Source organism: Peromyscus maniculatus, chromosome 13 (genome assembly GCF_049852395.1).
Source record: "Peromyscus maniculatus bairdii isolate BWxNUB_F1_BW_parent chromosome 13, HU_Pman_BW_mat_3.1, whole genome shotgun sequence".
Taxonomy (NCBI): domain Eukaryota; kingdom Metazoa; phylum Chordata; class Mammalia; order Rodentia; family Cricetidae; genus Peromyscus; species Peromyscus maniculatus.
In genome coordinates, this window is record NC_134864.1 from 31,670,815 (window position 1) to 31,696,277 (window position 25,463).

Below are 25,463 nucleotides of genomic sequence, written 5' to 3' on the forward strand. Positions count from 1 at the left end.
CAGTATGAGACACCACAATCCTTTTCATATATGAACAATCACTGTTGGTTGTATTTCCTATTTAATCCAGTCATTTTGCCTAGTATTTAATTAAGATGTGTTTCCAGATTATTTATGGACATAGCTGCTAGATTTTTGAGATCTCCCAATAAAGAACTTTAATTATACAATATTCAACACAATTTTTAGTATAAAAGACTTCAGTACAAGTAGTACCAAATACAGAGAAATTACTAGCTTTTGGCTTTGCCAATTATATTTCAGAGAAAGTAACAAGACTATAATCAGGCCTTTGTTCTTTGTCTGCTACTTAATCATCAAGATTGAATTAGAGCATAGCTAATTTGTGGCCATTATCTCTGCCAAGAACAACCCACTTGTTTTATGATTAATAATGAAAGACCTCTTGTAGTCTTTTATTGTCTTCACTAAGCACTGAACAAAGATGGTACCCAAGCTTGGGTCTGCAAGGACAGTCTGTGCGATCCAAGGACAAAAAAAAAAAAATGGTAGGGAAGGGTCATCAACTATTTTTTATTCCCAAGGTAATGTCTTTCATTCTTGATAATGTATCACAGTGTTATTCTATTGTCTATACTTGCTTTGAAGTATAATAGTGACAACAGGTAGTAAGGTGTTTGTTTTTCACATGCTTCTAAAATGTCTTCATGTAGGAACATCAAAGGATGGTCACTTGATAGCACTGTTATCATTATTCTACTGGTGTACAATATCAGGGGTCTACACTTCATTCCTCAGTTATTTGAAAACCTTTCAATATTGGAACAAGATAAATATAAGATGATCTCCAAATATGTTCAAGTTTGACTTATTGGTTCCTCTGATAAATTTTCTAAACGCTTAGTGCTCATGAGGACTTAATGGGCTTTTCATCCACAGTTAAATTGGTCAAGAATTCATTTGCATGGATATCTCCAAACTGGTGGTGGGTAGGGCATACATATGGGCACAAAATTGAAATAAAAAGAACATAGAATCTTGTCTACTTGATGCAACTAGAGAATACAGTGTAAAACAAATTTGTTTTTGTACCAGGTGCCAAAGTTGGCAGGGTAGAGTTTATGTAAGCTGTTACAATGGGTACAAGTGACATTAGTGCATATCCAGACTTAACTCTGAATATACTAAGGAGAAATTTATAGACAAGAGGCAAGATGAAAGGATCACCAAACAGGGAAGTATTAAGAAGGCATATCAAGGTAGGGCGAGTGTATGAAACTGAACTAAGTGTATTTCTTAAAGACAGGCCAAGGACTATATCAAGGGTGAAGATTTGAGAAAGTTGGACAGACACTCAATTTCAGAGGCTTCTTGCTAAAATGTGGTAGGAAATGTATTGTTAATATAAGACTCAGTAGACCAAGGTCCAGGCATAGCTAAAAAGGGCACTCACAAAAGTCAACTAAAAGCTTAGTGAAAGACAAAAACCAAGTCTCAGTCAAGAGGTGGCTCAGGAGAGAAACGCAAGAGACTAGCACATCATGTGATTTGTACTACAAACTGGTTTTTGAAAGATTGACCTAAATGCCTGACCTTCACAAAGCAGTTAAATCTCTTTGGATGAGGATAAACTAAGGACATTCAGTAGAGCAACCTTTCATTTTAAACTGTGCAAACAAATATTTTGAATTCTAAATAATTCACGATTGCAATACTTTCTTAAATTGATAATAATGAAGGTATCTCAATTTTTTATTCAAGACCTCATCAGATGGATCTGGGTCTTTTCCTCCAGTGTTGAGATGAAAGGATTTAGTATAGAGCTCAAGAATACACATCCTTGACAAGGGCCGACACAACCAAACAGCAAATGATAATCACTCCTTTTTACCAAAAGCACCCTTTAAGTGGAAAGAAATCAAGACCAAACCTTATTTTTTATAATCTACTAAAAGTGTTTGACTTTACACTGTGTTTAGCAACAATAACAGTGGGGTGGTTTTTTTCTTTTCATTAAAACTATCCTGGGAAATACTTCAAATTATCTTCTCAGATACAGCTTATCCTACCATCTGTCACTGCTGCTGAAAATTAAACAATGAATGCGAACACATGTTTGTGTCTAATCTTTTGAGGTTAACTGACTTCCCAGAAAGATGGGAACAAATAGCCTCAGCAATTGCTTGCTGCCTAGCATTATCCTGGGTCCTCTGTAGTTGCTACCCTTTTAAAACTCACATCCTAAAGGGAGAGGCAGAGAAATACTATCCATAGATCGGCCTTCTTGATGAGTGCTGTGGCGGATGTGGCTCAGGATGCTCCTGGGATACAGAGGACAGTGAGTATCTCACTTCATAGATTGCAGTGGGAATAGTAAGGAGTGTCAATGTGTTTGTGTGTTCATGGGAATTTGGGAGGATGCCGGAGAGGAATTGTGCTCTCCACGGTTGGTTGGGGGGCGGGTAGGAAAGAGAAACCTGAAGCAATTTATAAGCTGAGCCACAATTGATAGAGGAGGGATTATTAATAAAAGAGGGAGGCACATTAGAAAGAATGTTCCTAGGTGAAAAACATCATGTACAAAGGACCATGGCAAATTAGAATGCACATCACTTAGCATGACAGAAAAGTACTTTTCAGACATTAGTGGGCATGGAAGTCACCTGACTTCAATGCCAATTTTTTTTTTTAATTCTAATTCAGTAGTTATAAGGAAGGACCCAAATTCCCAGGTTTCTAACAAGCCACAGATTCTTAAAATTGGCGCTAGCTCCTGAACCAAGTTTTAAGTAGGAATATATAGAAAACTTGTCTCTGGGGAAATCATGTGACCCTGGATGTTGGCCTACTCCCTCACTCCACAGGAGTCAATGATACAGGCAGTGCAGTGATCCCTGAACACCTCATTTGTTCACAAATGACTTTTTTTTTCTGTAAAGAAGGCTTCTTGATGGAGGGGCCAGTTTAAAAGTCATTGCTTTCCATCATACTTTGCTTTTATATCTTCTTTCCCATTTTATCTTCCTTCTCACTGAAACATTTTATAAGCTTCCACATGAAAATCAGCCTGGAAAGCTGGCCTTCATCAATATTATCAAATCAAAGGAAAATGTCCCAGGGAAGACTTTACAGGCTTGCGCACTAGAGCTGGTTATAGAACCGCAACATGTATCTTGACAACAATTATTTTCATGTCAAGTAGAGTTCATATTAATAAACACATGAGTTTCATGTCACCACTGTCTGGTCTCATCCTGCAGCATCCAAAGTTTTACCTCCCAGGAGACTAAGAACAAAAATCTTTGTAAAAATTCAAAATCCCCATCTCTATCCCAAAATGTTATAGGACAGATGGAGACAATTGTAGAGTCATGCAATGGAAATCTACACCATATAACATGATTTTGAAAGGCAAACATTTCTACATTTTTGTTGTGGATATTAAATATCACCAAAGTCCCATCTTTGGTGATTCGGGAGATGGGGAGTAATATCTGCTTCCAATGTTGGTATGGTGAAGGTACATAATGCTTGCCATTAAGTAATATACTACACTGACTCTATGATGTTACTCGATTTCTTTTTTTTTTAATTTGATTCTCACAACAGTGATTAAATGTGTGTATACATAGTTAACTTATTTATTACTTCTATAAGTCTTACTTGAGCAAATGGAATAAACCTAGTAGACAGGTAACAAAACTTAAACTCCTGTATGCATCTTATATTTAGCTAGTGTGCCCCAGCAATAAAAGGAGACAGACTATCACCAGGAAATCTATGGACAGAGTTTCTATTTCTTCATTTTTAATGGATGAGTGAACAGTTCTAAAACTCAGTAGTAGATGCTTGGTGGGCAGCTACAGAAGCTTCACTCTTCTTCATTCCCACATCACCCTCTTGTTGACTTGGGGTCTAGTCAATTCTTTAAACCAGATGAAGCTCCTTCTAGGGCAGTTGGAGCTTGTTGACTTGCTATCTCTACTGTTTTTCATCAGCAGCGAGTAGTCTGGAACCTTTCTCAGTTTTACCTCTCAAACCTTCTACTTCCTATTCCTCAGTTCCCTAATCCTGTAAAAAAGATGTGAAATATGCCCTAACTCTGGACCTAAGAACAACTGGTAGAAGTGATCCACTAGCTTACCAAAGCTACCTGGGGGAACAATAGCAACAGGACACAGGGGTATCTTCTTCCTGAATCCCTCCCTGCCCATAGAGCTTGAGTGACTCCAAAAAGGAATAAGGGATTATTTTATGTAATCACAGACCAGGTGCGGTGGGCTAAGATTAGCTTAAGATGATCTTGTCTGTCACATGTTTTGTAACATGTCTATCAATAATTTGTAACCTAACTTATATTAACCTATTCTTCTTTCTTCGCATCTTTCTTCCCTCTTTTACTCTATGACTCCACATCTTCCATCACTATTCCCTTTCATTTACTTTTTCCTTTTACTTTTCCTTCCTTAAGCAAGAAAAATGTGGGTATTGTCCCTTCCTTTATATTGGATTCATTGTAGTTCTCAAGGCATCAATTACTCAGAAAGTAACACATGAGAAGTTTGAACTCTATGGAAACTTTACTGGATCCTATGATTTGTCACAAAACACCATCATTTACTATAATTAATGGAAACGCCAGCAGACTGCACTCACATCCTGATCTCATAAAACTAATTTATAACCTAAAATGAGAGTTAGGATGCTGTTAAGAGAACATGCTGATTATTTGAATTGATTTACTTTTTAAAACTTTTTTTAAGAAAAGCTATCTACATCTCAAAAAATTCATATGAAACCACTAAATAATATTTCAAAAGGTACTCTTTGATGAATTGTGTGTATCTGTGTAATGACAAACAATCACAGCAGAGCATGTGTCTTAGATATGAGGATGTCTTTAAATTCCAAATTGTCATATTTCCAGAAGGAAAGCAATATTTAGCGATGCTTTAAAAATTCACGGGATGTTTTAGCATTTAAAGGGGGCCTAATTTTCAACTGTCAGTTATAATGAAAAGCAGATTTTGAAAATAAATAAAACCCTCAGTTTTTAATCACCTCTTAAAAATGCAGCAATAATCCTAAGTCTTTAAAAAGATTTGTGCAGTTCTGTACATAGACAAACACAATGAAATTTTGTTCCATCTTTTGGAGTAAAAGATGGAGGAAAGATGCAAAAAAGGAATATTAGGCTAATAGAGGTTACAAATTATTGATAAACATGTTACAAAACATGTGACAGGCAAGATCATCTTAAGCTAATCTTGGCCCACCACACCTGGTCTGTGAATACAGAACATAATCCCTTATTCCTTTTTGGAGTCACTCACGCTCTCTGGGCAGGGACTCAGGAAGATAACTCTGTGTCCTGTTACTATTGTTCTTCCAAGTAGCTTTGGTAAGCTAGTGGATCACTTCTACCAATCCTTCTTAGGTACAGAATAGGGAAGCATTTCAAGTTTTGGAAACAGACAAGTTGAAGGACATTCTGCCACCATAGAGATGGTAAGGGGGGGGGGGTGACTGGCCCTGCTAAGCTTATGTTCTTTCTGGTGTCATGTCATGCTATCTTCCTGGCTAATTTTTTTTTTTTTTAACTTTCATTTTTTAAAAAATGAGATGAGTATTTTATGATGTGTTGGTTTAGCAGAGCTGAATTAATGTGACAAGTGAGAAGGCTTTATTTGGTTCTAGAAACTTTCTAAGAAAAGTGGCTAGCCATGTTACAAGTCAGACAGATGGGACTGTGTCCATTTAAGCACTGGGGAGCAATGGCTTGTAGTTTTCTGCTCACAATATGATTGTCCGTCATATTTCCACTTCCCAACGTGAACCCGACTCGGAAAGGCCAATTTGAGCAGGAAGACTGGTGGTATTGAGCACAATCAAAAAAGATGGGTTTTCTGTCATGCAATGCTTGATGTGCTCTGCATTTCTAAATAGAGAGGTGACTCACTGGACTGTGCTCTCTTTTCTTTTGCATTTGGGGCACACACAGCAATGCGGAGTCACCGCTGATACATGAAGTTTTGGAACCGCAGCAGAACAGTAGCAGTGCAGCAGGCAGCCTGGCTGGCTCCATCACGGCCTGTAAGAAGGTAACCCTTCCTCATGACACTTTCTTCCTGCCAGTGGGAGAGCAGCTGAGCTTGGGTCTTTTCAGCATGTTTCCTTATGTAGCAACAACCAGGGAAACGACCAAATTACCTGCATGTTGCTTTGCCAAGTGTGTCTTGATGACACTTTTTTAAAATGTAATTCATAGAAATGACGCAATAACTGAACAGTTCCCAAAGCCCTCACTTGAAAACGATAAGCCTCTATTGCTCAACCAGCCCAACCCCACCTGTTCTCCAGGACCTAAGCCCAAAGACAGGCACCAAAACTACATAGAGAAACCCTGTCTCGAAAAAAAAACAAAAATAATAGTAATAAAGAATAAACCTGTCTAACTAATTAAGGCCTTTTAGTAGGATGAATTATGATTTTCCCTGTCATAAATTATCTATAGGGAATTTGTGCTTTAAGTCCCAATTAGTGTAGGATAGTGAGGCGAGGTTCTACAACTGGAAATTATTTTGAACTTGATATAAGAGAAGTCAGCTGTAATCCTTCACTCCTTAGGTACATTTCCGAGTCTATAACTTCAAATCATGCAGTACTTGCTAGATGCTATGTATTTCACAAAGCCAGTGGATTTTCTATGCATTCTCATTTCTAAAGCACATACATTCCTATTGGTGAGAGTCTATTTTGGTGTTTGAAAGGACTGAAGCCACAATACCTGGATCTGACAACCAGCTCCACATTCATTGTGAGTTGTGTGATTGGCCGAAAATGACTAGCTCTAGATAATTTCCTTATCTGAAAAATGAAGATAATGATATTACCTACCTCAACAGAGTGAGACAAGACCAGAACAAGGCAACAGATGTGAAGTGCTAAGAACCATGTCTGCCATATCATAAACACCCCCAAAGAAAGATTACCTACTACTAACATTATTAGACAGAATAATTTTATCAAAGAGTGTACAGTCCCAGAAAAATAACTTAATAATGACAGGGTAATTCATGATGTTATCTTAGTTACAGCCGTTTCTATGGAGGAGAAGGTGGCCATGCTCCTTTTTGTTTTAAAGACTCATGTCTGGAAGCTACTGAACTGACACCTAGTAGAAGCAAGGTGTGTACTCAAAAACTTAAAAGCAGTCAGGGGTGATGAGGAGAGCCTGAGTAATACAGCAGTTTTAGGGCAATTGGCTATGTAGCAAGATCACACCTCAATTAAAACAAGTTAAACCCAAAACTCAGTTCTAAGATTTTATCATCATATACATGTAATATTTATGTATATCCATATGAATAAATATGCATGCATATACAGATAAGATTTAAAACTTTTAAATATAGCCTCATTCTACCATTGTTTCTGAACAATTGTTAATAGGTTTAGTCATATAAAACTACCTTTTGTTACAGACCGAAAGGGATCAAACTTAGGTAATTTCATGTAGTTCAACTTAGGTATATTCAGAAGCCTCTTAAATCTAGAAGGTAGATACAAAGATGGATCACAAACTGCCCTTAAGAGAAACATTTGTGATCTAGTTTAATAGATAATTCTGTTTTCTCTTGTGGAAAGTAAAGCAAGAATTCACAAGTTAATTATAGTCATATCTCAAGACAGTCTAGAGTAGGTGAGAAACAAGTCCTCCTAACAAGCCTGTTTGTTTTCTAAGGAGAAACAGGAAGGGGGTGGATGCAGATAGGAGGGGAGGTTGGGAGGAACTGGGAGGAGTAGAGGGAGCGGAAACCATAATCAGGATATATTATGTGAGAGACAATCTATTTCAGTAAAAGAAACAGAAGAAGAATCAAGAGATAAGAGAACACCCAGGAGGCAGCGGTTGCTACAGGGAAATGCATTTGCTTTAGGCCCTGTGCATGGTGAGCATCTGAATGGGTGAACAGAATATCCAATGGTCTGCTGCTAATTAGCCAAGACCTATATGTACATCTAAGTTTAAAAATCTTCATAGTGTATCCTATTTATTTTAAGTATTTTCTATACTTACATTTACATGATTCTTCAATAGTAACTGTTTAGTCACAGTCACATACCTTTTGGAGTAGAATTGTTTGTGTTACCTTAAAAAATACTCCAGAGGCTTTGGAGATATCTTACTGGATAGAGAGCTGTGGAGGCCCACACAGGTTCCTAGTGAGATATGAGCTTGCTTCATCCATCAGGGCTGCATTAAAAGATTGCTTGACCACGTGCATGGTTACAAGGTGATTGGAAGGGTTTGCACTTGGCTGTGCTAGGGGGGGTCTTTGCTCTACCCCTTGGCATTCCTATAAATAGCCTTTTAGAAGAGACAGTGGGAGCCAGTGGATAAGGATCCTGAACCACCCAAGGCTATCCTGTGTTTCTGTTTCTCTCTCCTCTGTCCTTCTATCTAAATCTTTGTCCCTCTCTCCTCAAGAGTCCCTGGGGTAGACATAAGTGTAGGAGCCAGTCTCCCACAAATGGCATCAGGGAATAGGAACCCAGAGACTTGGCAAAAGGAGAAAGGGGGTGTCACGGGTGTGAAGCATGCCGAGATAAGGAATTGAAAAATGAAGGTGATGGTATTTTATTCTTGGGTGTGAAGGTTAGGCAGTAGAACGCCAAAGTTGAAAAGTAAGGCTGCAATGCAGATTTCTTTCTATCTAGGTTTCTTTATTTTTACCTCTTAATTTTTAAAATTAAGGAAAAAATATAAGGCAAAATGTAGGAATAGAGTGTAGAAAAAATTTTAGGATAAAAAGAAAAAACTTAGAAAAGTAGAATGTAGGAATATAGCATATAAGACAAGCAACAAGACAGAGAAACTATGTTCTTGAATTTCCAACTATGGGACTGTGAGTGCAAAATCCTGGTGAAAAATCAGAGAAAAAAAAACCTATCAAAGAGGAGAAAAAAACAGGGAGAAAAAGATTCCTGTGGGGAGTTTTTGGCCTGTGAACAGTTTAAGTCCCAAGCGGCAGGGGAAAGAATTTTCCCCGAGGTGGATATAAATGAAATAAAACTTTTCACTCTGCTGATCTGCTGATGCTGCCACTGTTTGGAAACATCAAACCATCAGTTTGTTTCCTCTTGTTTCCTCATTAGTTTCCTCTTGGCCATTAAAGCCAAAGTTTAGAGAACAGAAGTCTTAGAAAAAATAATCTTTCTCTCAAAAACTGAGAGCTTTCTTGGGAAAAACTTAGCAATAGTTCTCTAAAAAAAACAAGAAGCTTTTCAGATCTTTTCTTTCTCAGATATTTTCTCTTTTTGTAAGGTCAAAAATTTTACTCACCTTTGAAGTAACATCCATTAGTACAGGAGAATCACTTGTAATGGCTTTAGAAAAAACAAACCTCTTAGAATATGGCAAATCCTCTCCACTAGTCCATAAAAACAGCAGCCAGAAGTTCCCTGCAGTTAGAGCCTAGCAAGAAAGTGCAGGTAGAAAGTGGATCAGGGAAGGCCTCCCTCACAGCCTCAACAGAGGTGGTGCAGGACCTGGGGAGGGTCTATTGGCATGGAGAAAGCAGCAGGGGCTTTAAAAATCCTACCTGCAACGAGGGAGGTAGAGCTTGAGTTCCCAGAAATCTTTCTGAAAAAGCTTTGTTTCAAGTACTTTTATTTTCACTGACTTGGTAAAGGTGAAAAGCAAGCCCCGAGGGTTTTTGCTTCTGGTACCAAAATGCCTGTTTGAAGTGCACGCAAACAGGCATTACCGGCTTTGGAAACAGTAGTAAGTAAACTATTTAATTGGAGAAATACACCTATCAATATCAGCTCAGGGAGAACAGAAATCTCCTGATCTCCCATGGTGAAAAAGCAAAAGCTTGATTAAAAAACCTCCTGTACTAAAAGTAGAAACTTGACTTTAGCTGAGTATACAGAAATGGGAAGTGTGGCATACCCAAAAGGCAACCTGGGAAATGTAGTTTGAAAAGCAGTCTGGGAAACAGTACCTAATGGAACAGCATGACGATATACAGAAAGGCACTATGGGAAATGTAGTTTTTTTTAGCTCAAAATTATGATACTGCCCCGAAACTGTTTTTTTCAGCTCAGAATGCAATTTCTTTTCAAAGCAATGTTAGAAAGCTTAATCTTACCTCCTGAGAACTAAGAGCAGGTGAACAGCTTGCCTCTGAGATTACTAAAGTTCTAATACCATTTGTCAATAAGCTACATTGAAATATTCTAGAAAACAAATGAAAATGGTCCTTACACTGGAAAACTTCTTCAGGTGTAAAAAAAACTTACGTGATTGAATTGTGCTTAAGATACAAGAGGGAAACACTGGCATCAGTAATCCTGATCATGGTAATCCTAAAGCAGCTTTAAAAAATTAAGAAGAGGGAATTTTACCCTATGTTACCCTCAGTTAAGTTTAAGAGCCACTGATAAATTAGGCTCTTTCTTCAAACTCTAAGAAAACTTACAAAATAATATCAAACCTCATTATAAACTCTGATTTGAGAAATGATTTGTGTACTTTCTGTCTTGTTAATAGTTCAGTTAAGAAACCTCTTCTAGTTGCTTGCTAATAGAGTTTGCTTTTGGATATGTTAGAAATCTTTTCTAGATGTTTGCTAAAGATTATAAAGTAGTTCTATAGAGTTTGCTTTTGAATATGTTAGTTCTGTTAAGAGATTCTTTCTAGATGTTTGCTATAGATGTTTGCTAATAGTTTCCTCTTGAATATAAGTTTGGTAAATAATTCCTCTAAGAAATCCTTTCTAGATATGTGCTAAAAGTTTATAAATAGAGTTTCCTTTTGAATATAGTTTATAATATAGTTCTATAGAGTTTCCTTTTTAATATAACGTCTGTAAAATAATTCTATAGAGTTTCATTTTGAATGTAAGTTTGTAAAGAATATAGATAAGTATATGTTGAATGTGGGTTTGTGAACAGTGTAAATGTTGAATGTAAGTTCATACTAGAATTGTTTGTATTACTCCATCAATATCTGTCTAGTCTGGACAAACTAGATAAAATTAATTTTTAAAGGAATATATCTTATCTTCAGATATATTTGAATACTTTTTATGATAGCTTAAAATATAATTGTAAAACTTAGGGAAATATGTTTTAATTAGGGGAGCTTTTCTGTCTTCTTCCTAGATGTTTCCATTCCTTCTGTTTCTGTCTAGAAAGGGGTAGGCCTCCCACAAAGGGATAAGCTTCCCATAATCAAGTTAGTTTATAAAAGTGTTTTTATAATTAGCATGGGGTTTTTTTTTTTACTTGAGTGGATACTTTGAAGTGTTTTGAAATGACTGTTTTCTTCTGGGAATCAAAATAGTCTCTTGAAAGTTTTATTGAACATTTGTTAGGAGGGTTTCGATCCAGGAAAAGGGCTTGGTGCAGCTGAGACGTTTGTAATCACCTTAGACCCATTTTAAAAAGGATATTCCATCTTTATTATCCTCTACTCCATTACTGGGAGGTGTGGCAACTATGAAAATTGCTGTAGGTGTTTGTAATCTCAGTAGGGACTAGGGACAGAGCTGGGTTATGCTTGGTACCCTCTCCTGCCAGAGGCTGGTAGCCAAAGGTGGGTAACTTTCTTCTTGATAGCTTCCAAGTCAGTATGCTTGATGGAAATCATATCTCCATGATGGCTAAGGAAGATTAATCAAGGATGGTGACCTAAGACAGGCACAGTCTATCTGAGGGGTCTGGCGGGGGTGGGGCTTTATTATATCCAGAAGGGGGAATTGTGGAGGTCCACAAAACTTCCTAGTAAACACTGAGCTTACTTCACTCATCAGGGCTGCATTAGAGGATTGCTTAACCACGTGTGTGGTTACTAGGTGATTTGAAGGCTTTGCACTTGGCTGTGCTAGGGGAAGGTCTTTTGATCCACTCCTTGGAATTTCTATAAATAGCCCTTTAGAAGAGACAGTGGGGCCTGGGGGATAAGAGTCCAGGCCCTCCGAGGCTATTCTATGTTTCTATCTGTTTTTCTCCCCTTTATCCTTCTATCTAAATATTTCTCACTTCCACCCTACTCAAGAGTTGCCTGGTCATAAATGTGAGAGCTAGTCTCCCACAGAGAGCTTGCTGTGAATGTATGAGGACCTGAGTTTGGAGAAACATCAGAAATTCCAGATGCTGGAAGTTGTCATGCACCATACACAGCAGTGAACAACCAATAGAGCCTGTCTCAAACATGATAAAGGCAAGGACTTACAACCAAGCTTGTCCTCTGACCTCCACACTCACACCATGCTCTGACACACCTGCACTCACACCTGTGAACATACACACCAAAGTGACTCACAATGTCTAACTCTTCTGAATACCCAGAACATGGACTCTTAGCAAGAATACGTTGAGTGGTTCAATGCTTTTATTACCATTACTACCAGTTAATCTCAATGATCATTGATCATTTTTTCAAATATTCTTAATCATAGATAAAGAGACTGGGGAAGTGAGCATCTCATGTTCATAAATGTGCATATACATTTATGCTAAATGGGGCCCAGGTCTGTAGCCCTGGGACTTAGGAGATAGAGGCAAGTATTCAAGGTCAGCCTTGATTACATACCTGATTATCCTGAACTACATAATGAGACATTGTTTCAAAGGTACACACAGGCATGCACACACACACACACACACACACACACACACACACACACACACACACACACACGTGTACCAAGTTCATCCCAAAGCAAGTCAAAAGAACAGACTAATTATATCTTAGAAGGAGCAAGGCCTACTGTCCAGCTGAATCACCTACCAGTAAAAGTAAAAATAATGTGGGAAATCGGCATCTGCTGGTAATTTCCAAGCTCATGCAAGGTAATAGCCTCCACTTCTTCTTCATCAAGCACACTTATCAGAACCAACATATTGCTAAGGTAGCCAGTGGAAGAAGTCAGGTAAGGATCAGAGGATCACAATAACCATCCACTGAAAAGCACCAAAGTGGTGATTTCTTTCATGTGTTGCACAAGGAATCTCTCAGGACTTTGGAATCTGACCCAGCTCCTCTGGTCGCTGGAAGCCATGGCTGGGAAAAGCCACTGGATCAAAAAAACACACTCTGATAGACATATTCAAATGAGGAATGTTTCTGTTTATATTTTCTACATTGGGAGGCTGCCTCTCCAAATTTTCAGATGACCACGTAGTTATGGCTTCAGAAACTGTCTGGAGCTTTCATGATAGGACCTTCTTGCTCTTAGAAGCATTCTGGTGTACAAAAATAAGGTACATGGGCATGCTATTTCTAGATGCAGGAATGTCCCTTCTCTTGTTTTCTTATCTGTGTGTTCACAGGTGTGCAGGTACATTTGTATGTGCAGGCATATTGATGTGTGCACAGGTGTTTGTCTGTGGGTGGACAGTCTCAGTTGTCCTTATTCAGACTCCATCCAACTTCATTTTGAGATAGGGTCTCTCACTGGCCTGGAAATAATCAAGGAGTCTAGTCTGGCCTTCCAGTGATCATCAGAAATTGGCTTATCTCGCTCTCCTTAGCCCCAGCTCTGGTATTACAAGAAAATATTAGATTCCTGACTTGTTTTGGTTTTTAATTTTTTTTAATGTTCATGCAATACATTTTTATCATAATCTTCCACCTCCCCCAACTCCTCCTAGATTTCATTTTCAAATGTAGATTCTAGGCAGTGATCTCAGACCTCCATCCTTACAAGGAAGGCATTTCAATGAGCATGCTCTCACCAAGTCCCTCTGCTTTTAAAAGCAAGGGAAATTACCAGATAATGTCATATAAGGTGCTAGTTACTGCATGGCCCAGTATAGTAGTGACAGAATCGCTGCTGCTGCTGCTGCTGCTGCTGCTGCTGCTGCTGCTGCTGCTGCTACAATCCCCCCTTCTATTAATTTACATTGATAATGAAGCTTTGGTGCCTGGATATGACCTTAGAGACTTACTCAGCACAGCCCATTAAGCAGATCTGTCAGTCCATCCAAGTTGGAGTATGCGGTGTATAATATGCTTGCCACTCTAATGTAGTGACTGTGAAGATCTAGAATGAGTTTAAATGCTGAAAATGTGATTTTCAAAAACGTGTGTGTTCAATGTTGGAATCACACAGTGCTGCAGAAACCTGGGAAGGGTTTGGAGTGGGAGAAGGACCTGTCCTTCTCTCCCAGTGACCCTGGAACAGCTTCACTCCTAGTCATCGCCTAATGCTTGCTTCCCTTGCTGGAACTCCTAATATGACAAGTAGAGTCAGCTTCCTTAAGCTGATTTGTAAGGATTTTAGACTACTTAAGATACATTATTATAAGGTTTAATTTTATATTCATTGAACTTTAAGTGCAAAGTCTCTATTGTATCCTTATAAGATCAAAGTCTATTATCTCAAAGCAGTGGAATCAGGCAACTGTCTGCTTGTGGAATCTACCTACGTGCTTAAACTACATTTTCCAAGCACTGGAACAGCATCCCATGTTTTTCTTCTCAGTGTGTGATGTCAGGCCTGTGGGCATTCCATGCAGTATTCTTCTGTGTTGAATACTCTTACATTTTTCTTCTCCCTTGGACACATTGTACTCCATCTTATAATCCTACAACAGTGGAGCATTCTCAGCCCTTGCTTCATTTCATGGACCAAAGATTTACCATTTTAGACAGAGTAGAACAAAGTCTCTAAATGTTATTGGCATGAAGAATGAATTTTTAGAGAAAATCAACACCCCAACTATCTTTCTCTTTTCTTGTCATGTTAATTAATCCTCCATAAACTTGGACTTATCAAAGGCAGCAGACGGAGAATCCTTGGGTGCCCAGAGACAGTCTGATCTTCCTGTGACATCTGATCGCATTTTTTGAAGTTTCCAGCATTCTTTCCTGTGACTGACCCTTGAAGTGGCTTCAGTGTGCCTCAGATATATCTGAGGAGTGACAGACTAGATGCCTTTTGATGTTTCATTTCATTCTTTAAAATACCCTGTCACGTAAACTCAGATCTTTTTGAGAACATGCAATTAACAAGAGAATTCAATTAGTATGTGGAGGCAAGACATCAACACATTCTAATCCATATCTCTAAAGGAAGAAATGCTTGGAACAAAAACCCGATCATTACTTACCCAAGAAGCTAAGTGGTTTTACTGAGGTGAACAGTTACATAGAAACATCATGGAGAATGGTTATGGTGTTCTGTACTAGTAATGACTCGTTCCATTCAGAGAGGAAAGACCTAGAGAATGAGAGGATATGTAAAACAAGAAACAATAGGCTGCAGTCTAAAGAAGAAAGTGTCTCCCTGTGCTCTGTAAAGCACACGGTGTCTCAGCATGGTCTCTGTGATCCTGCAGCACACTAGTAGTCTCCAGGCCCAGGATCAGATACAAAAGAATGGCCTTGTCACTTTTTGAGAAATGGTTCAATGCTCTCTCGTATATTCCATTCTACAGCAAAAGGGTGGGGGCCAGGGTGATGGAGATATGGCTCAGCAGCTAAGAGTACTGTATGCTTTTCCAGAGGATCTGAATTCAACTCCCACCACATACATGGTGGTTCAAAAACCAACTGTAACTCCAGTTCTAGAGGACCCGATGCCTTCTTTCCGTCCCTTCCAGCATTGCAAGCACATGGTATACAGGCATGCACATGCAAAACACTAATACACACAAAAACAAAATAAAATAAAATAAAATAAAATAAAATAAAATAATAAATGGAAAGTTTTTTAAAGAAAGGAAATAGAAAGTTATCATATTAAAATGATGTTTAAAGAGGGTTAAGCTTGAAAGTCTAAAGGTAAGTTTTTGGATCCAAACATGCCTAGACTCTGGGATGCTAGGAAGGGCCATTTCATGGGCTAGAATAAATGGGAAGAGGAGAAGTGCCTATGTGGGAGCAGTGGAAAGAGAGAAGAGGGAACCAGGATGAGACATGTATGAAAGTCAAGGTCGGTAAAACTGCATGGCAGTGAAGGTCACACAGAAGATGACCTCTGAGCATTTAGGCCAAAACATCTGGAGTGGTGATTAAGTTGAGACCCTCCAGAGGGGCATGGAAGGCCCTGAGGAAAAGGAAAAGGTAACCATGAGTACAGAATCTAGAGCGTACACCATGATTGCCTCTGAGAGCAATGTTACTGACCACTAAGGAAACTTCTGCACATCCCGAGACACTTTGTATGGAGGAGCCTCCAGGGTTGTGCTGAGGACAAAATGCAAATAGTGAAGGCTTCCAGCAGGGACTCATTTCCTCTGCTGTCAGTAAAAGCAGGTCAGGGTGCTACTAAATGTCTTCTCTTGTCATTGGGGCGGTCAAGTTCACCCTGAACCAGAGAGGCTGCCTGCGCCCCACCACCAGTTTATGCTTTGGAAAAAATGTTAACATTGTGACCTTTTGTGGGACAGTTTATCTAAAGCTATCAGTTGTGGCTTGATTTTTAACATGAATATAATTTCTGTCTGCATTCCAAAAGTTGGTATAATGGAGGACTTTTTTTATGAACCCTTCCCTCTTTCCTCCAATAATTTTGCAATCCAGTGACTGAAGGTCAACATGCCAGTCTGCTATATTTGAACAGGCCCAGAAGGATCTTGCAGAACTTTTTTCTTTCTTTCAAACCAAAAAAAAGTAGGACTCTGAAAACCCAAAATAGCTTAGAATATTTTGTGAAAATTGAGCAATACTATGCTTTTGGAATTAAGTCTTTCCTTCTAAGTACTTGCAATTACCATAAACTTTCTTTAAACTGTAAACTAAATATAGCTATCCAGGAATGGGTCTTGAGTTTTGAAAACACAATCTGTCATTTGAAGTTCTCTTTCTCTCTTGGGGTACTTGAGAAAGACTTCCCACCCCGCTCACTGTCAGCAGCAGCAGAGGCTGTTTCCTTTTCTCTCAGTCCTGTATGTAAAAACTCTTTCACTTTAGAAACCTACAGTGGGCTCTCCTTTCTCCCCAGAAAGCCCTGGCAGCATACATCTTTTCTCATTTTCTACCAGGATTATTCTCTTGCACACAATGCCTAGTCTTCCATTCTGCCAATTACAAAGAAGAAAGAAGGATATAATTGATGTACTGAGTGCACCTTTGGCTCAGACATCTCTCTGAGAGAGCCTATTCATTAGTGTCCCCACACTGACTAGGCTCTTTTCTCCCTTTCATGGAATTGACCCACCCTGGAAGATCTACTCCATGGCTCATACGCTCCCAGAAAAAGAACTTCCATGAGCAAATATGTTTTTAAAGTTACATGTCTACTTCAATGCTTCCAACAAAGCTTTTTGTTTCCAATGGTTTCTTCTGGAGAAGAAAAGTATTTGAGGAAAGAGAATTACCACTTTCTTTTAGTTGTCAGGGGCCAAAAAGTATTTAATAATGAAGTGACACATCATTATTAAAGTCATGTCCTTTTGTCCAGTGTTAAATTCTGTACTGCAAACCTACACCAAAGAATTTAAAATCAATAGTAACTTTTGATGCATTTTATAAATATATATCCTTCATAAGTGATTTTTCATATATTTTGCATAGCTTAACATTAAAATAATATTTCCTTTCACTGATCTTACAAATGTACAGTGATACATTGGTTCCACACAGCCATTATTTAGCAATCAATCAACTTTCTTCTATTTATAAATCTAACTTGATTGTGTTCAAGCCATTACTGACGATTCATAAATTAGGCTCTATTTCCGTTTCCTGAGTATGTCTGCTTCTGTTGTGCCCTCACCTCATACTCTACACTCAAACCTGGTTACACTCATATGGAAAAAGCTCTGATCAACTTGGAAAGAATTTTTTTTTCTGGGCAGCTGACATCTCTGGGATGTGACAGAAGTAGATACTCCTTTCTGTCTGTATCAGACACTTCTGATACTTCTTCACTGGTCCCAAGCATTGCTCAAGCTCTGGATTGTCATTGTCCTCTTATCCATTCCTCAGAACTGCAGTGAGATGCATTGTAGCTTGTGGGATGTGTGTAACTGAGGATTACAAGTAAACATCAAGACATCCGGGAAAGCTGAAAGTGCATTGTTCACTGCTTGCCACCTGAGGGTGCAGACTGGCCCAAGTTAGCATACAAAGTGGCTAAGCAATGTACATGGAGTAATAGTTCCGTCCCCTTTTCCTATGAAGCATTTCCATTTTACACTCAGATACATTTTGTACATCAGTGTTATACTCATTTACCAGCAACAAGCTTAATGAAACCGTGTACTGCTGCTAAAAGCATTCCATAAGTAAGGACTCACTTGCTATAAAAAATAATAATAATTTAGCTGAGGCTAACCTCCAGTCTATTAGCCATGCTGCACGATTATCTGAAGCTACTGAAGCCCTTACCATTCCCCATTTACAGCAAGGGGCAGAATGCATTGCAATCCCACACACAACCCTTTCTTTCCCGGACTTTCCCATCAATGGTACCTTTCACCTGGTGTTTGCTAGGCTGTGATTCCTCCTTGATGACGAGAATTTGTTTTATCCTAAACACTAAAAAAATCCCTTTATTTGGCTGTCCCTTTCTAATAATCAATTAGAACATTTTGAGTCTTAGTCGAGGATCTTTTACATCCAACCAAAAAGAATTACGAGGTATATCCTATGAATAATCATTACTCATATACTAGAATCCAGTTCTCTCTTGTAAAAGGAGACTAACACACAAGAACCCACTCATCCAGTTAAATTATCATTGAAAGGAAAATGCTACCTTGGCATTTGGTTAAACCCAATATGAAAGGTTATTCAATGCCACCTTCGCTTCTTCTTTTTTTTTTTTTTTTTTCCCGAGACAGGGTTTCTCTGTGTAGCTTTGCGCTTTTCCTGGAACTCTCTTGGTAGCCCAGGCTGGCCTCGAACTCACAGAGATCCGCCTGGCTCTGCCTCCCGAGTGCTGGGATTAAAGGCGTGTGCCACCACCGCCCGGTTGCCACCTTCCCTTCTATACAAGACTTTTATTGGTGTCATTGTTTCTGCTCAGTAGTTTGGTATGCTTTAAATAGACTTTGTGCAATTTCCTCCTTGAAACAGTGGAAAGGTATTTTATCCAAGAGTAGAATACAGAAGACTCCAAAAGGAAAGTTGGCAAAGCCATAGATTAAATCAACAGGAACTTAAATGTATGAAATTGAGCAAAATCCTCTGTATTCTAGACCTGTGTGTGTGTGTGTGTGTGTGTGTGTGTGTGTACATGTGTGTATATGTGTGCTAGACTTTTAAGCTATTATAAACTTAATTCAATAAACAATTAATCCATTGACCAAACATTCCAAAATTATAATAAAATAATTTGAGAAAAAAATCTTAGCATGCTTCCATAAATTGAAAATTCATGGTCCCATTTTAGTCACAGATGTCTTCTTATTAAAAGATTCTTTTCCTGCTCCTAGGAAATTTCATTTCCATCAACTCTCTCCCCTGGCCATCATGGGCTCTTTTCTGTCCTTCAAATGTATACTCCTGCTTTGAGCCTCTGTTTATGCTCTTGACCTCTGGCTGGGCCCCTGCTCTTTCCTTGGATGGGAGTGTGACTGATACCTTGCTTTATTCAGATCGCAGTTCCATGTTATCTTTACAGCCTTCAGAAATCTTTTATCACAGTGTTAGAGAAGCCTGCCAAGATACGCTTTCCAAAATAGCATCTTACTTCTTTAAGCCTTCATCTGGCATAGATCTTTCCTATAGTTTTCATTATCTGACATATATGTTTATTAATTACTCCTTTGATTGTGGTCCTGCCACAATAGAACAAAACAAGACTCTACATGTATTTCTAGTCTTGTTTTGCCCACTGATTCCCCAGTTAAGTTAACAATGCCCAGTGGGAAAACAGCAAGAGCATAACAAGTAGATGAGTAGATAAAAGTGAGTAAGAAAACTAACATAAATGGCATATCCTTCTCATAATGACATTGAAAAGCTTTTCATATGTATATACATATATTTACATATGTGTACATACTACATTCTGATTACTCTCCCGCTATTTCTTATCCATCTTCCAGCCTTATTAACCACCCCCTCTCCTTAAAAGTCCTTTCCCCGAATTCCTGCCCTTTTGCTTTGTGCCTTACTTGATCAGAGTCATAGCATTAGGGCTATCTATTGAAGCCTGGTGGTTTCACCAGTGGGTATACAAGTGAAGGCAATGATTTCCCCTCTTCCTTTATCAGTAGCCAATACCTCAGTGGTGAGGGTAGGGTCCCATGAGTCTCTCACTCACCCATGCCTGACTGTTGACACACCCATTCTTGTGCAGATCCAGTACAAACAACAGGAGCTCCTGTGAATTCATGATTATAATGGGTGTGTCATGTCCAGAAAATGGCATTCTGCAGCCTATCCCTGTATATGCTGGCTCTTAACATCCTTTCTGTCACATATTCTTGATGGTACCCTGAAATGAGGGTGGATGGTATAACTGTCTTGTTTAGAGCTGGATAATTACTCTTCTCTTGTTCTCAGAACCTTGAGTGGTCATTGACCACCATTCACTGAAAAGAGAAACTATTCTGATTGAGGCTGGGAGTGGCATTTATGGGTAAAAATATAAATACTGGGCCAGTGAGAGTGCACAATGTGTAGGTAAGTCATTGCTAAGCATGATGACTTGAATCTCATCTCTGGAACCATATGGTAGAAGAAGAAAAGTAATTTAATCAAGTTGTCCTCTGTCCATAACAACCCCCCCCACACACAATACACTTATGCACAGGTACATGCACACACACATTAAACAAATAAATGTTAAAAATAATTATTTAGGGTCTGGAGAGATGGCTCAGAGGATAAGAACACTGACTGCTCTTCCAGAGGTCCTGAGTTCAATTCCCAGCAACCACATGGTGCCTCACAACCATCTGTAATGAGATCTGGTGCCCTCTTCTGGTGTGCAGTCATACATGTATACATAATAAATAAATAAATCTTTAAAAAATAATTATTTAGAAGACAGATTGACATTATTTCAAGAAGATACGTCTCCCTTCTAGGGCCTATGACCTCCCACAGAACAAAATCTTTGGCCATTATACCTGGTTTGGACAGTATCATAAGGTCTTGAGTCCACTCAGAATGGTTGCTTTCTCCTATAATGATCGTGCCACTATTGCACAAGTGTGCACATCTTACACTGCAGACTGGTATTGTGATTTGTATGTATGTTTCAGAGATGGCTATGTAAGACCACTGATGCCCTTTTTCCCTTAGAAGCTTGCATAGTGATTTCCAGCACCGTGAAAGCTAGGGAGGAAGTTTCCAGTTCAGACCCATCTTAACCTCTCTATAACTTATGATCAGAGTACATGGTATCTTCAGCAATATGGTCTTATCATCCAGTTCTGGTGGACATCTAAGAAGAATGGCAGGAGCCTGTATTATTTTAAAGGACCTCTGGATCTTCCTTAATGAAAGACTTACAGAAGAATGTGATATCTCACATCTGGCACTGAGATTTTTGTTTAAACACCCATAGCTTTTATGGAGCTCAAGTTAAAAAATTAGTTTCAAAACAAAATCCTTATAAGGATACAAGTCACTTAAAACTAAGAGGAAATATCATAATGTAATACTACTATGCACCTGTTATAACTGATAAGTTTAAAAGTAAAACCTGATAATACCAAGTACTAGCATAAACTTGGAGCAACTTCCATTTTGCCATTTTGCTAATGGAAATTGAAATCGGTAAGTTTATATAAAGGCTCATTAGAACCACGTAAATTTGCCTTAATACTTAATAATGCTCATTTCTATGTGTTCATCCAGAATGCCTCCCCCACAAAAAATCTTAAACCAAACAAAAACACGTACAAATATCTACAATAGCTTTATTTCTAACCATCCAAAGACATAAACAAACCAAATGTCTTTCTAGTTGTAAAAATAAAAATTCTCTGTATACCCAGAAACAAATACCACTGGTCAATAAAGCAAATCACTCAATGCAGATAACAGCAAAATGAACTTCAGATTCATTGTGCCAAGTGAAGAGAACTTGTCTCAGCAAAGTCTCTAAACTACAAGATGCATATGACATTCTGGAATAGACAAGATCCTAGAGGTGGAAATAAGATGAAACCCCAAAGGCGGAGTCTGGGTAGATGTGTATGATTTCAGCATTTGGAGCATAAGTACACGCACTGGGATTTAAAGCACATTTTTGCATCTTGGTTTCAGTAAATTACATAGATCTGAGAGGTAAGGGGGATAGAAAGAGAAAAAGCAATTACAACCTGACTTGTTAGGATTCTATTGGTTCCTGACTTTCCCTGCCATGTAACATTCCCGTCTTAGAACATTCAGGTGTCACAGATGTGTTAATATACATTAGTAATGTTACTCAAGTCCAGGATGTTGAAAAGTCCATAATGCAGTTGGCTCAGGGTCTTATGAAGCCTATTTCTTATCAAGTACAAAGTGATCTGTACACTATGAAGGATGGAAGGATTATGGAGTCCCTTTAGTAAAGACACTGATCCTCTTGGTAAGGATGGAGCCCAGCTCAGCCATCACTCCCTGGAGCCCCGCCTCTTAATGGCAACACATTGGGGATTGGGTTGCAATATATGAGTTTAGAGTGGTTCTCAACCCCAGAAGGGTCACATAAAAGATATTCTGTATGTCAGATATGTATATTACTATTCAAAACAGTAGCAAAATTATAGTTACAAAGTAGCCACAAAATTATTTTATGGTTGTGGGTCACCACAATGTGAGGAACTGTATTAAAAGGTCTCACATTAGGAAAATTGAGAACCACTGATTTAGAGAGATGCAACATTCAGATCACAGCAACACTCATCCCTTTTGTTCCCCATCACAGCATTGTGTGGATTTCTCCATCTTATGAACCATTCTTTGCAATTATGTATTCCAATACTCTTTTGTTTATTATTTTACCTCTGTAAATATGAAGATCAATTCCATACTATGCACAATATGTTACCCAGAAAGCAAACCATATCATGCACATTAGAAGCTTTGCTAATGTTTAATGTATGAAAGAAAAATAAACTTTGGTGAGAAGACTGTGAGAACAGAAATAGGTAAAGAGGAGTTTCAGTTGGCACAGAATGAGCAAGCCAACATAACTGGGAGAGGTACCATCACTTCTGGACTAGAAGTCAAATTTCCTTTAAGAGTTTCAACTGGGAAAGGAGGGAGTTTGTATTTAGACACAAAGAGTCCAAGATGACCACAGCAGATCCAAGTGTAACAACTACCCATTAGAAATGTGAAAAATAGCCTCCTAGGCCAAAGCTGAAGGAAGAGATAGGAGCTTGTCATTCCTCCAGGTGAAAATTAAAGCTCTGTGAGGCCCTGGGCTCTGCAAGGAGAATGATTGATGGGAGAGGAAAGAGCAGTATTCCTGAAAGAAGTCCTTATGAACAAAGCAGGGAAAGCCGATCTGAAGAGGCAATCCTCCCCAGCATCTCTGGACAACTCAAATTCATCTTCTAACACACTCATCAAGTGCTAGAGCTTTTGTTACCTCTTGACCCCAGGCAAAGCTAACCACTTTGTTCTTGGAATATTTGCCTGGGATTACCATTAGTCAAAGCACCTCCTTTCCTTCATCAAATCCCTTGGAGTACTTTCCAAACATTGAGTTGGTGTTTTGTGCCTATTCTTTTATTTTATTTCGCCACACAGTCTTACCTTGACTAGGCTTGCCTTGCAACTCTGATCTGCTGTGGATATCACTCTATATAAATAAAACACTGATGGCCAGTTGCGAGACAGGAAGTAGGTGGGACAAGGAGAGAGGAGAATTCTGGGAAGCGGAAGGCTGAGGGGAGAGACACTGCAGCCACCGCTTTGACCAGCAGCATGTGAAGATGCCGGGAAGCCACCAGCCATGTGGCGAGGTATAGATTTATAGAAATGGGTTAATTTAAGATAAAAGAACAGTTAGCAAGAAGCCTGCCACGGCCATACAGTTTATAAGTGATATAAGCGTCTGAGTGATTATTTTATAAGTGGATTGTGGGACTGCGGGGCTTGGGAAACCTGGAGAGAAGCCCTCCAGCTACAAATGGCGCCCAACGGCTCGAGTTTCCACCTTAAACCTGAGAATATTTAATAACCAATTCTAAACAGAGCCAAAAACAGGTTCCTGCTTCTTGTCTCATACTGGCAGCTAGACGCTGCAAAACGCAGGTTTGAACACCGGCGGGTTCCTGGCGTGTGCGTTTGACCAGCAGTATGGCGGAAATGAGGCATCTGCCAGCGGCACATTACGCTGTGTGGTAGATTTAGTCTTTACTAGTATTTAAAAAAAAAAAAAAGAGGTTTCTGGGCTACACGCTGCTTTGATAAAAGCTTAGACCCACTATTTCTGAGACTTGATGACTCCCAGAGCTGGCGGAAAATGTACCACTGCCATGTTGGACAGCTAAAGTGGGTGGAGCCAGCAGCCACAGCGCAGTTTCAGTCTTAGAATGGTACAGTTTAAAGCAATAGGCTCAAGGCTCAAGGTAATATAAAAAATAAGCCACGTAACGATGGCTACCACACAGAGAATCTGGATTATGTTGTCTTTGATATTTGTAACTGAAGAAAAACATTTGATTGCAAAAGCTGTTGAGTTATGCCAAAATGTATATTTTAAAGGTACCTTGACTTCAAAATTTGGATTTAAGGATATGTTGCTTTGGAAAAGAGGTTCTGCTTTTGTTTCCACAGAAAGCCAGAGGCTATGGATTTGTTCCAGATTAAGATACATCAGGTTTCAACAGCCAAGACCCCCTGAAAGGTCTCCGATGACACCATGGCCCAGATGATCCAGCATCCAGAGCGGTTTCAAGGCAACTGGTTCAAACAATACAGCCTCACGGACTACCCCATAGGTCTAAAATTTTCTTTGCATCCCCATAAGATACAGCGCCCCCCTCCAGCAGGAAGTAGTAAGAGATGCTACGCCCAAATTCCCAAATATACCAAGCTGGCTTTAGAGGTGGAATTGGCTCACTCCCCCTCTAAACCCAGACATATTGCTTTAAAAAAAAAAAAATGATTAGGCAATTCTTGTGTCCCAAATCAGAAGAGCCCTCTGGTGTGGGACAGAGAAAACCAATATTTTTATTTAAAACAGATTGATTATAAATGTGATCTCTTTCTAAAAAAGAAAAGGGGATATAATATAGATATATAGGAGGATATAGAGATGATAAGATAAAAGGATAGATTAATTAACCTACTTTTAAAGAACAACTTGTTTAAAATGTTTTACATTGGTATAGATTTTAGTTTATGTTTAAAATGTTTTACATTGGTATGGATTTTAGTTTATTGATACAAACTTGAAGTTAATATTGTTATACTGTGTATATATATATTTCTATTCTTGTTTGAGGTATTATGTTTATGTAACTCATTTAAAATTGTAATGGATAATTAAAAAATAGATTAATAATTAGTCATCTATAATAATCATATCTGTAGCCATGTTAGTTAAGTTTTCTAGGTATACATAGATATATTTCAGATAGAT

The 25,463-nt window shown here is 38.7% G+C and overlaps 1 protein-coding gene across 2 annotated transcripts in view; it reads left to right on the top strand.

Annotated features, from left to right (window-relative positions):
- Positions 1-25,463, top strand: part of Sphkap (SPHK1 interactor, AKAP domain containing) — a 165,021-nt gene that overhangs the window by 47,020 nt on the left and 92,538 nt on the right. For both annotated transcript variants that reach the window (XM_042260014.2, XM_076549928.1), the window contains exon 2: positions 5,963-6,062. In XM_042260014.2, coding sequence (XP_042115948.1) covers positions 5,963-6,062 — 100 coding nt within the window. The remainder of the gene's footprint in view (positions 1-5,962; positions 6,063-25,463) is intronic.